Raw genomic sequence first — 14,805 nt, forward strand, 5'->3', positions numbered from 1 at the left:
ATTCGAGCGATATTCCCGCCAACCCTCCAGAAAGAAAGACGATATCTGCTTCGATATCCCACGGAACCCACGGAAAATCTAGTTGTAATGAAGGATTTGCCTGAGCATCCATCCCCCACATATCTTTCGTCGAAGGAGGCAGATCTGCCACCTTTTGCAGCCACTCTCAGTACAATATTATGTTCTCTGTTGATATTGCCATTATGGTGCACACTGCACACTCACGTTTGTTCTACGTTCTCCACCCAGGCTGACTCTGACCCGGTACGCGTCGTCGTCGTCGTCGGCATCGTTTATACAGTCAGTCAGTCATAGCAAGAACCTGGTGGGGACGAGGGGGCGGGAGTGCGAAGTGGGGTTAGGGTTGATAAGGAGCTTCCCCACAGCCATAGTCATCCAGAGCAGCCAGAGTGTTTCGCACAACTGCAACGTGACCTGGCGGCGCGGTGCGAGCGAGACGGCACCACAAAAACATGGTCGGCCACGTGTGTTTCGCATATATTTTAGATTTATACTACGCTGGATGGGGGGAGGAGGGGGAGCGTCGATCGTGGCTGAATCCGTGTGACACGAAACTCCACCCCCCGGGGAACACTCTGGCAGGGGAGGAGGACGGGAGTACAGGGAAGAGCTGGAGACACTGCCGGCTGGAACAGGCGCGAGCGCTGCCGTTCAGTCAGTCCTGTTCTACGAGTTACGAGTTACGCGCGCGCCGTCTTTTCGTCTAGTGTGTCTTCCACAAGCTGGGCGGTTCGTCACCAGGTCTACAAGAAGTCGGAGGAGTTGAGTTCGAAGGGTCACGCGTACGCGAGCATGACCTGCAGCCGCTGACGCATCGGAGTCTGCGAAATCCTGCGAGAGCAGCAACAGTTTCTTGCCGGAAGTGCGATAAAGTAGTCGTTGGAGCAGTGGAAGCAGTTGAAACTTGGGATTACCTGACCATACGGCAAAGGTGAAAGTGTCCAGGAAGAATTCGGGAGTAGATTGTGAGCCTCTAGAATACCTGAAAACAAGCGCATCGTGATCTGGAGGGGGAGTTGGAACGGCCGCGAAACGTTGACAGCTGTTGACGAATTTGGAAACGCCCGTTTCCTAATTTAGTTTACTCACGTCAACGTTTACGTGGAGTGTCCATCCCGTGGTGAACAGTTCAGCGACTAATTGACTCCGTATCTCCCTCTCCCGAAGATCCGGATGCGTTCTTGTTGAAACGACTGTGTCGCTGGTGTTTCGTATCCGTGTCTCATCCCTCTGCAGGAGTTCCAGCGGTGGTGCGTCGGATATCTATGACCTTTTCGGGCCAGTTATCGGTGACGTCGAGGAAAAAACGAAAGTTCCGCAAGTATTTTGAGGTCGTGAAGTGAAATATTGTGAGTGTCGCTTTGGTGAAGAAAATGCCCTGTCGGCTGCTTCAGGAGCGTCGTTTTGCGGACTTCCTACCGGTAGTAACGTCTCTGGAGGTGCCCGTAAATCGCTAGAAAGCGGTGCCAAAAAAGTGCAACCCGCCGGGGTCATAAAACTTGTGTGTGTGCGACAACACCCCCACGTGAAGCTTTTTGCCGGGACCTTTTGTGCAGACTGTAAGGAAGAATTTACGGCAGTACGGTAACGCCAATGGGAACCGAAACTGCCTGCGGCAGTTACTTTAACGAGCCGTCGGGAGAGCCCAGAATGGCCAGTTACTACCAGATTACCGAGCGTAGTAGTGGTAGCGGTCCAGCAAACCAACAGGAAGAAGTAATGGCCCCGCAGAATTGTGGTGGCGAAGCCACCGAACAGGTCGAGTCCGAGCTGGACCTGCGTCAACCGCAGCAGCAACAGCAAGAACGTCATCACGAAGCTTCGCCGCGAAACCACTGGTCCATATCGCAGCAGATCCAGAACCACCTAAGTCAAAACAACGCCGGAAGTGCGTCCTCACGCCTCGAGCGCTCCAATTCGCTGGCCAGCAACTGGACCTTCCCGAACTACCAGCGTCTCTACAACGAGAACCACTACGGAATCGCGATAGCTGCGGCCCAGAATCAACAGCATCAGCAGCAACAACACCACATCCAGCATGACGGTCAACAGCAACATCAACAACAACAACACCAGCATCAACATCAACAACATCAGCACCACCATCTGACAGCTATGACCGGTGGTGGGATGCCACAACCAAGTGGCGGCGGCCATCCTCATCTCAGCAAGCGCTTCTATTACCCGGCAACAGGTCAGTGGCCAAAGTCCTAAACTCCAAGGTTGACGTCAGTTTGTTGTGGTTACGCGCCGTTACGCTTAGCGCGGGCACCTCACCGGCTCTCTCTTGAACGCTCGCAGCGCCAGTGGCGAAAGTGCGCAACACCCCGTAAGTCACTTATCAGTTGCGCAGATTTTGCGGGGCGGTCGTGCGCGCGGGAGTCGTAATTGTGGGATAGTGGTGTCGGGGAGGAATTGTGTATTTAAACCGGGAGGCTAGTCTCTCAAGTGGAAGTGACTTCTGGACCTGTTTGAAGTTCCGTTCACGGTTGATTGCAATTGATGACGGCGAAGCGTTGAGTCGCGCGAGCGGTCACTTTGGGAAACGACGACGGCGACTAAGCTGAGGGAACAAGGTTTAGCTAACTATAGCTATGAATAGGGGTGGTTGTTTCTGGACTTGCTGAGATGGAAGGGAATTTTTTATTCTAAAGATTATAATGAATGCTGGCAGGAATTTGAGATCGTGCGGTGGCAATCGGTGGTGTTGATGTCACGGGAGATGGTGGGGAGTCTGAGGGGTTCAATTGGTGGTCTAGACGCGTTGAGGGTTATTAGATTGAATTTGACGGAATTTTCCTGAGCGTTGTTTTCGAGAATGTTGTGGATTTGATTACTTCAATTAAATTTTAAGAAAGGGTATTGTCATGTATTTTTTCCCTTGTTTTTTTTTTTAATAGGTAACTGATTCTGACTAAAATGGTGTTGAATGTATAATTATTTATTATTTATTCCCTCGATTCCGAATATAATTTTTTCCCTATTGCTCTCAGTGACTTTTTAGAAACCTCAATTTGACTTCGACCAGAGTCAATTAATTTGAGATTGACAAAAAAAGTTTATTAGCATTCATTTCCTGCCAGTTTTTTTTCTCTTAATTCTTTTAAAACTGAATTACTTATCTTTAAAAAACTTGTTTAAAAGAAAGAATGAAATGATATGAATAATTAAACTACTAAAGTTTATTAAGAAAAGGTCAAATCTATATATGAGCAATTCTCTACAAAACCGGCCGATTTCGACCATTTTTATTTTTTGTATTTTTTGATTTGGCTCAAACTTTGTGGGGGCCTTCCCTATGACCAAAGAAGCCATTTTGCATCATTAGTTTGTCCATATAAATTTCCATACAAATTTGGCAGCTGTTCATACAAAAATGGTACGTAAATATTCGAAAATCTGTAACTTTTGAAGGAATTTTTTGATCAATTTGGTGTCTTCGGCAAAGTTGTAGGTATTGTTAAGGACTATTTAGAAAAAAATAGGTACACGGAAAAAAAAATTTCCCGATTTTTTTATTAACTTTTTTTTCACAAAAACTCAAATTCCCAAAATACGTATTTTTTGATTTTCGAGATTTTTTGATATGTTTTAGGGGACAAAAATCCGCAACTTTTGAGCTATAGAGAAACATGGTCAAAAAATCTGCCGCCGAGTTATGATTTTTTGAAAAACTGGTGATTTTTGGAAAAAATCGAAATTTCATACATAAAATTTTTTTGACCTCATTTTTTTATGCAAAATTGAATTTGCAATCGAAAATTACTTTACAGATTTTTTGATAAAGGGCCCCGTTTTCAAGATATAGCCACCGAAAGTTTGATTTCAGCGAAATATTTGCAGTTTTTCGATTTTTAAAAATAGTGACCATGAGTGACCATTTCTAAAAATATTTTTTTTGAAAAGTTCAGAAAATTTGCTATAAAATTGTCCAAGAGACACCGAAGATTGGACCTCTGGTTATTGAGATACAGCGGCTTAAAGAAAAAGAAACACGAAAATTGAAGTTTTCTAAGTCTCACCCAAACAGCCCACGATTTTCTAATGACGATATCTCAGCAATTAATGGTTCAATGTTTCATGTTAATACATGAAACATTCGTGAAATTTTTCGATCTTTTCGAAAAAAATATTTTGAAAAAAATTAAATCAAGACTAACATTTTAAAAGGGCCAAACATTGAATATTATGCCCATTTGAAATGTTAGTCTTGATTCAAAAAAATTCAAAATATTTTTTTCGAAAAGATCGGAAAATTTCACGAATGTTTCATGTATTAACATTGAAAATTGAACCATTAATTGCTGAGATATCGTCATTAGAAAATCGTGGGCTGTTTGGGTAAGACTTAGAAAACTTCAATTTTCGTGTTTCTTTTTCTTTAAGCCGCTGTATCTCAACAACCAGAGGTCCAATCTTCGATGTCTCTTAGACAATTTTATAGCAAATTTTCTGTACTTTTCAAAAAAAATATTTTTAGAGATGGTCACTCATGGTCACTATTTTTAAAAATCGAAAAACTGCAAATATTTCGCTGAAATCAAACTTTCGGTGGCTATATCTTGAAAACGGGGCCCTTTATCAAAAAATCTGTAAAGTAATTTTCGATTGCAAATTCAATTTTGCATAAAAAAAATGAGGTCAAAAAAATTTTATGTATGAAATTTCGATTTTTTCCAAAAATCACCAGTTTTTCAAAAAATCATAACTCGGCGGCAGATTTTTTGACCATGTTTCTCTATAGCTCAAAAGTTGCGGATTTTTGTCCCCTAAAACATATCAAAAAATCTCGAAAATCAAAAAATACGTATTTTGGGAATTTGAGTTTTTGTGAAAAAAAAGTTAATAAAAAAATCGGGAAATTTTTTTTCCGTGTACCTATTTTTTTCTAAATAGTCCTTAACAATACCTACAACTTTGCCGAAGACACCAAATTGATCAAAAAATTCCTTCAAAAGTTACAGATTTTCGAATATTTACGTACCATTTTTGTATGAACAGCTGCCAAATTTGTATGGAAATTTATATGGACAAACTATTGATGCAAAATGGCTTCTTTGGTCATAGGGAAGGCCCCCACAAAGTTTGAGCCAAATCAAAAAATACAAATAAAATCCATTTCCGGTTTTGGTAGAGAATTGCTCATATATAAAAAATTTCGACGGTTTTGTTCGAACGCGAATCAGTTGAACACGGAACGTCGGATCAAGGTGCTTTTTGTTGCGTTAGGTTCGTGTAATCCCAAGGAAGGTTTATATGCTAAAACAATGCCACTTTGGCCACTCTGGGACCGTTTCCGGAGCATCTGCAGATTGTATGGGAAATTTATGTAAACTCAAATTTTGATCACAGGAGGCTGAATAAGCAAACAAGCTAAACGTCAACAGACGGAAAAAGGCAGAACGAAGTTTGTCGGGTAAGGCTTGTTAATTATAATTTTGTTGATTGATCCTATTTTATAAGAAAAAATCAATGATTGTTCGGGGAAATATCTTTGAACTTATATAAATTTTTAAAAATACACTTTTTAAGGATGAACATTGAATGTATATATATTTATATCTTAATTTTTGTGAAAATGTGTAGTTACACAAAAAAATATGTAAATTTACATATTTTATGAGGCAATATTTCACATTTCATGTGACATAGAAGCTGTCCACATTCCCAAATATAATATTTTAATTTTTTTCAATGTTGAACAATTTGTTACATTTATTACCAACATAAACTTTTAAATGAGAGATTCTTTTTTCAATGAGCTCCTTATCTAAAATTATGAAGATTTTACTTGAAAACCAATAGAATAGTAGGGGAAAGTGGGGCAAGTGTAACAAGCTAAGGAAATGCTCGTTAAAACACATTAAAAACGTTAAAAAATCTGTCGGATTTTGTTTATTCATCATTTTCCAGGTCTTAACTAAGACTTTGATAGAACAAGTTTTAAAAAAAAACCTGTTTTTAATGTGAAAAATTGATATTAAAATTTTTGATTTTCCATGCGTTCTACTCAACTAGTGGGGCAACAAGGGTTTCCAGAAGCGTTTATTACTTGCCAGTCTGCCAATTGATTACTCAAATTACTGGTCCAAAATGATTAATTACATAAATTACTTAATTACTTTTCACTACAATAAAAAACATTCAATTTAAATTTAAGTATTCATTTCTACGGTTCTAAACTAAATTATTTATAAATAGCTCATTCGATAGCTCATTCAAAAATTATGCTGTTTGTTTTTTTTTTGTATCAATCTGGATATTGTGAATTTCGCGTAAAATTTTTATTGAAAATAGCTATAGGCGATCAAACGTCAAAAATGGCCCGCACTAGAGGGCGCTGAAACTTTGGGTGATGTTTACATAATATCCTACAGCGAGTTAATAAGTTTGAAATTTGGAATTGTTTTATTTTTTTATGAAATTGACATTAGTATTTAATTATACCATTTTCAGGTAAAAAATAAGTTGCTCAATTGATATGAACAATAATATTTGCTTTATGGCCAATTTAACCTGGTCATAATCTGATTCAAAATTCCATTACGTTTCACGTTTCAATCAACCGTACCCTTATCAATCAATTGCAAAAGATGAAAAAATACTGTACTGCTTTACTTCAATATATGAATTTTAATATAAATAATTAATATTTTAAAATTGTTTTCAGTTCATTGCTAGCCGAATGCCATTAAAATATAAAAGTTGTTTTAAAAAAGGCCCCCTGATTTTTCGAGCCAAAAAAAAGCTTTGACAAATATTTGCAGCGGCTCTTCATGAAAATTGTGACATTCATCAAAATAACGTTAAGTTTTAAAATGTTTTTCAAACATTGGTTTGACATTACTTTGTCTGTTTTTTTTTCTCAAGCAAATTAAAAAAAAATGTTACTGAAAATACGAGTAATGTGAAATGTGACATTTACATTGGGTTTAATTTCTGCATCTGAATATTAGTCGATTTTGATTTCGCTGAGTTTGATTTTTATCATTGAAACATTTGTCTCAGAAATATTTGGAAATTTTTCGGGAAAATAACATAGCTCTTAATAGAGAGATATTACAAAACTGTCAATTTCTGCAGATTATGAAAAAATATAAAATACATATTTTATTTTTATGATTTTTAAATGGCTGTCACTTGAAATCATTGTTTTTATCAATGATAATTAGGTACATTTTGGTTTTAAATATTTAATCCACATAAACCGCAAATAATTTTGACTGCCTATCAGAAGGAAAAGCATAAAAAATTAATCAATTCTAATGTAGCTCCTGCAAAAAAAAAAAAACATATTTTTATAATTACTTAATAAAAATGAATAGATTTCGGTTTCACAAAACATTTTTCGCTGGGTAATATGTCATGGCGTTGCCTTTTGTTGTTAGTCAGCTTCGATAAACAACATGATAAAAATAAATTTTAGGAGAGTTTTAGGAGAGAACTATAGTGAACAAGGCCTTCGACATACAGAACCAGTCTTTTCTAATCTTTGTGTTTCATCCTTATTTGAAATTAATAAAATACTGTTATAATAGATTATATATAAAAAGTAAATAGTTTCGTTGAAAAAGTACAATTTAAAAAAAGCAATAACTTTAATTACTCAAAAATTACTATAATTACCAATTAATTACTTAAAATTACTCGGATTACCATGAATTACTAAGTAATTAAAGAATTACCTAATTACTAGCTAAAAATCAAAGTAATTATTAATTACTTGCCAGTCTGAGACTTTCCTGGAAACCCTTGTGGGGCAAGACGAACAACCCGTTGGGGCAAGAGGAACAATGCATGCAACAACATGTTAATTTGCTAACAATTGAACTGTTATCACTTAGATACAACAGATTAGAATGTATTTAAAACGTTTCTTTAATTTTGAGATTAAATAATGATATTTTACAAAAAATTTGATCGTTTTTACGAAAAAAAAAACTAATTACTTAGATGATAAATAGTGAATTTTCATAATACCACTATATTTTGTATGGAAATGATTTTAAAAAATTGTTTATCAGTTTTTAAGTACGTTTATGTATTTTTTCCCAATAAAATATGTTGTTGCAGCAATTCGTAATGTTTTCCATACTAAAAATCCATATGGTACATTTGCCCCACCTGAACAAGGTATTTCAAAAGCTCTCAACAAAAATAACCAAAAGTTAAATACTTTATAATAGGTGCAAGTCATTGGTATGGACACTACTGATCTAGGGAAAATAGTATTTTGAAAAAATGAGCCTCAAAAGGAACCCCAAGCCTTATTTTGTACTTTCCAAATATTATAAGAAATCAAAGGTTTTGAAAAAAACTTCATTAAGTCTTATGCTCCGTGGCGTTTACGTCGTTTTGGCGGTTATGTGGTAGTAGAATTAACTAATTGCATTGCTGGCAACAATTCCTCATAATGGAAATAATCAAAATTGTAAAAATTACGGCCATACAAGCGATTGTTCCTCTTGCCCCATGTGGTCGTCTTGCCCCACCTTCCCCTATAATCAAATGGAATATGTATAAAATTTAATTAATCAAAGCAACATCACTTTTTATGATACATAACTAAAAATATACTGGAACCATTATTATAGATACAGATGAACATTGAAAAATAGACTCTGATAGAAAATCAAGGTTTTTTATACTTTACCTAAATAAAGTCGATTTTTTTTAAACAAAAAATTAAGTGTTTGTATCTAAAAACGGTGCACGATATCAAATTTTATGTTAAGAACTTATAGATTTTCAATTTGATTTTACATATTTTTTTCCACGTTTTTCAAAAATCATGATATTTTTAAAAAGTCAACTCTGTCAAATAATCTACTCGTGCCATAGCCCAATTGATATTGGTTGCGATGGTTATCTAAAGCAAATCAAAAAATGGCAATTTTTCTGAGAAGTCCTAAATTGCACATCTACAACATTACCGAGACACTCAATTTATCTGAAAATCTGTTCTCAAGATTCAGAGACTTGAACTTCTTTCGTCATTGAAAAGGTACACACAAAGTTTCATCCAATTCAAAAAATATAAAAAGTAATCGTCGTCTAAAGTGTTAGAGAATAAGTTCTTTATGCTGTAATTTTACCTTACAAAAGGAACAGAAAATCTGGCAACCATGTCTGCTGTTGTGAGCACTTGAATGAAATCTCTTTCAATCCTCTCCTTACTTCCAGATCCATTTTTATTTAAATTTCTTCTATTTGAGAAACATTGCCGAAGAGCCATACATTTTGATGATCTGGCAACTCTTTCCTGAGATATCGATACAAAAGTGAATCTTACGGAAATGTTAAATGCCGTTTGACATAATTTTGCAAGTCAATGACTTCCAGGTTTAAACCTGTTATCAAGTATATTGATTTTACTTGAATTTGATTTTTTGGCAACACTGTTAGAAAAAAAGAATTTCAGTTAAGAATCGACTATTCAAGGCCTCAATTATTCAAAATTTAGATTATCCATAGTTCAATTGTTGTACGAGTTTGCACTAAAAAGAATTTGTTAAAATCTTCTTAAAAATATTGTATCAAGAGTAACATCCCCAATCTCCTCCCAAAAGTTACGAAAGCTTTTCATTCGATTAAATTCCCCACATTAAAAAACCACACGCTCCCAACAATGAACTATTAATGCCAAAAACGGCTCCAACCAGCAGCGGCATCTAATTTTCATAAATCCAATCAAATATTTATTTCCGTTTTCAGCTCGTCAACCACCAGCGTTGGTTTGTTTGTGGGTGTATTTTGATGAGTGTTGCTGGTGGTGAAGGAAAGTAAACGGAATGAAAAACAAAATCCAAATGCAATCTTCATCAAATCCATTGTTCGCTCAGCCCACACACACTCAAGAAAAAGATAGTCACTTCCTTACTTGAGCGATTCCCATGTGTGTACTAATAGTATACACAAACTATAAAAAGTAATCCACATTTGATTAGCATATTCACACACAGACACACCCTCACACATCTTCTTAAGTGTACCGACTTATTACAATTCACAATTTATTATGGCAAATGGATAAAGAGAAGTAGTTGCCGCTTCCGATCTCGACCAAGAGGAAAAACTTTATGGAAATAAGGCAAGAAAAAAATAGAGATAAATAAATACCCAACAATAAAAAACAACAACATTTGCATCTATTTGAGCAAGCTCACCCCCTTAAGTGCCAAGGTATTTGCATAGGAGCAGGGAATATCGCCCCTTGTTGATGATGGTATTTTCATACCGGTTCCCCAAACCAGTTCCCCAGATGCAGTGGACGGCTGGTTGGCGATGATGAATCGCGTTTCCCAAAGGTGTCGAGAGCGTTTTACGTGTGTGATTGCACAGGGCACTGGGAATGATAACTAGCCGTACTGCCGTATGAAACTATAACCAGGTAACGATTACAAACACATGCCAACCGCTTGAGGGGTTGAAAGTTTTCTCAGCGATACTCAATTTAAAATTAATCACTTAATTCTATTGGCAAGTTCGAAATTTATAGTAAACTGTGCAATTTTTTTTGAAAAGTCTCATAATAAATTTGAACATTCAAAAAAAATATTCCGACGAAATTCCCAAAGTCAAATTGATTAACATGCGATTTCAACGTAAAAATTTCCCTCCTCAAAACCACCCCCCAGGGGGAAAGGAGTCGCCCGTTAAACTGTCCAACCTTCGAAGGAGAAAAGCTTTGCCTTCCTCCTAATTTGATTAATCGAATACCACCGTGACGGAGACCAGTTTGAGTGATTATCCCTCGAGGGAGGGAAGGTGTGCGTGCCGACGGTGGTATTGATGGTATTTGGAATTGATTTTCGATTCGAATTAAGGGTTTTATTATTATGTTTCTTTAATAATTGCTGATTGATGATATTTATTTGCGTTTTTGACTTTTACTAACAACTTACTTGAAGATACTTGGTACTTTTAACTGTAAATGACCAAAAATCAGCGCTTACTACCAAATCTAGAGTTTTTTTGAATAGGTCCTATAAACATATGAAAGACATTTGCTTATAGGACCTTTTCAAAATAAAACTCTTGAATTAATATTTGTCCATGCATTTTCATTGAAAAGAGCAAAAAAAATTACAAAACATTATTTTTCAAACATTGAGAATCGAACCAATAGTTTTCACAAAATATAAACTTTAAGAGGATGTATTTCAGCAATCAACAAAGTCAAATAAAGGAAATATCCCAGTCTTTCGAAAATATTTTTTTCAGGAATACTTTTTCTTCATTAAGGTAAATTGCAAAAAAAAATGCTAATTTTATTTTCTACTAAAAAAGATTTTTGAAATTTCATTAACAACAATTCAGATTTGTAACCAAAAATGTTTTTTTTTTCAAAAAGGTATACCTTCGGTACAAGATTTTGCTTGAACCTAAACTTCAGCGCAAAAGATGACCTAATACATATTAAAAACTCGAAAATAAAAAAAATACACCTGGCCGTTTTGTAAGACCAGTCTACGAAATTGTATGGAGTCTTGTATGGAATAACTCAAGATGCAAAATGACTTCTTTTGAAAAAGAAAATGAATGGACAAAGTTTCATCCAAATCAAAAAATATAAAATAAATAACGAAATAAAATGCGAAATTTCCAGTACCGCTATAAATCTCTGTTGTAGTTTTAAGAAGTTCATGTTTCATAAAACAATACTTTCTATCTTTTTAACTATTTAACATCTTTTTTATTCGCATTCTCTAATTAAAGTCGTAATAAATGATTTTTTATTATTTGAAAAAAAAAACTTGGTGTTACAGTCATCCCACATATTCGGAACGGTTTACAGATCGGCCAACGCTCAAAAAATCATAGCAAATCGATAATTGAACTGAATGATTCGCTTTTACCTTCATTTGAAAGCTTTTCTTGCGATCTTTCGAATGATGTATCGAACAACTGCAAATTTTAACTTTTATATCAAGTTTTTGAAGAAAAACATTGACCCTTGAAATCCACAAATTCGGAACACTTTTTTCTTACGGATGTAAACAAACTTTGGTTCTCTCCGTGAGTACATAATTTTTACAAAATAATGACTTCTCGCACTGAAACCAACGAAACTCAAGCTAAGTTATGTTTTATAAGTGGTCTGATAACTTTTTTTGTTAAAATATCAGTTAAATTCAGGTGTTCCACAATTGTGGGAGGCACAATAACAACCCACAATTATCATTCCAACGCCCAAGGCTCCAAAAAAGTTGGAACGGTAAATTCAACTCGCTATTTCTCGGGCATAACTCAACCAATCAAGACGATTCTTTTTTCCAGTGATTTGTTAGGATGTCTAGATGATCCTAGAACTTTGCAGAACTCAATTTGATCAAATCTATAAATTTTGCGATCAAAAACATCGTTCCAACTTTTTTTTTCGCTTGTAAAAAAAAATTCGCCAAAAATTCCGCGGAGGCAGTCTTTTTGAAAAAGTTGGAACGATGTTTTTGGTCGCAGAAATTACAGATTTGTTCAAATCAAGTTCTGCAAAATTTTAGGATCATCTAAACATTCTAACAAATCCCTGGAAACAAGAATCGTCCCGATTGGTTAAGTTATGCCCGATAACCAGCGAGTTGAAGTTACCGTTCCAACTTTTTTGTGAGGCTTGGGCGTCCGTGTAAGTTGGACATGCGTTGGGCGTTCCAGTGTTATGGAACAGGCAATTTGGAGGCAGTGTTTTGCTGCTCTGGATAAAATAGTCTTGAAATGAGGTTTTTTGTTCAAAAAATACTAATTTTACTAGTGAAATAGCAAGAGAATGTCCAAATGAAGGCCCTAAAAATAGTAGGGTCGACAGAAAAGCTACATTTGCCATGTTATTGATAAATTATCACAAAAGTGTTCCGAATTTGTGGGTGTTCCGAATATGTGGGATGACTGTAGATTTCAAAAAGAAATGTTTTTTTTTAATATTGAAAGTAGGGGTAAATAGTTTTGGATTTGCTTAAAATTATTTTATATTTTTGATGCAACATTAAAATTTACTATCGGTGTCTTTCTTGACCTTATAAATAGGCTTCGTAGAATGTTCACCTTTAGAGCACTCTTTTGAGTAACATTTTGAATTTAACTATGAATTTTGACAGCGTATTTAGATGTAGTAGTAGTTTATGTAAAATTTGGCAAAAAGAGATTTTTACAGCAATGGTCGTACATTTTGCCTACAAGATTAAGCAAGTTGGACAAATACGACGAGCGCTGAAAAAATCAAGTTTTACATCGATCTTAATAAAACTTTTTATGCAATTTTTGAAAACACTCTTTGAATTAGATATTTTTTAGTGAAACTTTTGTTCACTCGCGTTTTTTGCCATCAAAATGAGTGTCTCCAAATCAGTATTGATAAGTATTACTTTTTGATAAAAGTGTTGAAAAGTTTAACTTTTTAGCACCTAATTGGATGCTGAAAAGTATTCATTAGTCATGTTAGTTTTTGTGATGAAAAGTAAACCGTTTTGTCATTCGAATTTGACAGAAAAAGCAAGTAATTTCACAACGGAATTGCGAAATCTTAATTTTTGCAATTCCGTCGTGAAACTACTTAATTTTCCTGTCATTCTTGAACGACGAAATAGCCTACTTTTCTGTACCAAAAATAACAGAATCGAATAGCAACACTTTTCAAAATAAATGCTGAAAAGTTGAACTTTTCAGCACTTGTTTCGAAAAGTAACACTTTTCAAAAAAAAATTGATTTAAACGATTTATTGACAAAATACATGAAAATTTGACTTAAAATTTCACTCAATGGGTGTTTTTCGGAATTGCAAAAAAATGTTGTATGGAACTCGTTGCAAAACTTGATTTTTTCAGCACTCTTCGTATTTATCCAACTCGGTGAACCTCGTTGGATAAATGTACGACTCGTGCTGAAAAAATCCTCTTTTTGCAACTTGTTGCATAAACTACTATTTTAGTATCGTTTCTGATTTTATTAAACAAGTTAAATAAATATACTATTTATCATTTATTGTTGTTTTATTATCTGTTATTTTTAATTATTTCAAAAGATTCTGTTTTTAATCTGCAGTAAAATTTGGTAAATAATAACTGATTAATTAGAAATGAAAATGTCATACGTTTAATCCTTTAATTGAATAGTTATTATTGTTAACCAAAATAAAAAAATAATGTTTAGAAAGATCTGAAATCTAGTTATTTAAAAAAAATGGTTGAATTAGTTCATGTTCAGTTCCAGAGTTTTTTTTTTGAAAAGGACCAATAAACTATTGTCTTTCATATGTTTATAGGACCTAATAAAAAAAACTCTAGAGTTTATAACAGAGTTTTTATGTGGTTTCTTCAAGCCGGGAAGGCTCATCTCAACAACATTTTAATCAATGAGTAATTGTATTTTGATAAAACTTTTAAGTACGATACGCTAGTTTCCATCTCCAGAAAACCCGTTTGGAAAACATGTAAAAAAAAAAACAAATTACTATGACATTCTTTATCCTCTCTTTTCAGGTAACTATATTTCACAGCTTGGATTTTGTGTTCTCCGTGTGTGTCCTTTGACTAACACGATCGCGTTCAAAAGTTTCATTCGATATTTTAAATTTCACAATATTTATTTCTTAATTTTTTCTTTAATAACATAACCCTAACCAAACATTCATCTAATCGATAACGTTTTCACTACATGCGGCCTTGTACTGCACGAAATCGAAGGTAAGTGTCGTTTCGACGCATCTATGGGTAAATATTGCACATTTCACTTCCCAAGTGGACAATTTTCCGATGACAAAAACAAAAGTTAGAAAATCGAAAAGGCTAACG

General features: G+C 35.0%; 1 protein-coding gene across 5 annotated transcripts in view; it reads left to right on the forward strand.

Annotated features, from left to right (window-relative positions):
• The first annotated feature begins 587 nt into the window (after positions 1–587).
• The window catches only part of LOC120422433 (hepatic leukemia factor), a 114,834-nt gene continuing 100,616 nt past the window's right edge, over positions 588–14,805 (forward strand). For 2 of the 5 annotated variants that reach the window (XM_039585853.2, XM_039585854.2), the window contains exon 1: positions 1,107–2,215. In XM_039585853.2, coding sequence (XP_039441787.1) covers positions 1,615–2,215 — 601 coding nt within the window. In that variant the 5' untranslated portion in view covers positions 1,107–1,614. Of the gene's footprint in view, positions 987–1,100; positions 2,216–14,805 lie in introns of those variants that run through there. The other 3 variants (XM_039585852.2, XM_039585855.2, XM_039585857.2) reach the window with 3 other exon arrangements.

This window comes from Culex pipiens, chromosome 3 (genome assembly GCF_016801865.2).
Source record: "Culex pipiens pallens isolate TS chromosome 3, TS_CPP_V2, whole genome shotgun sequence".
NCBI classification, from domain to species: domain Eukaryota; kingdom Metazoa; phylum Arthropoda; class Insecta; order Diptera; family Culicidae; genus Culex; species Culex pipiens.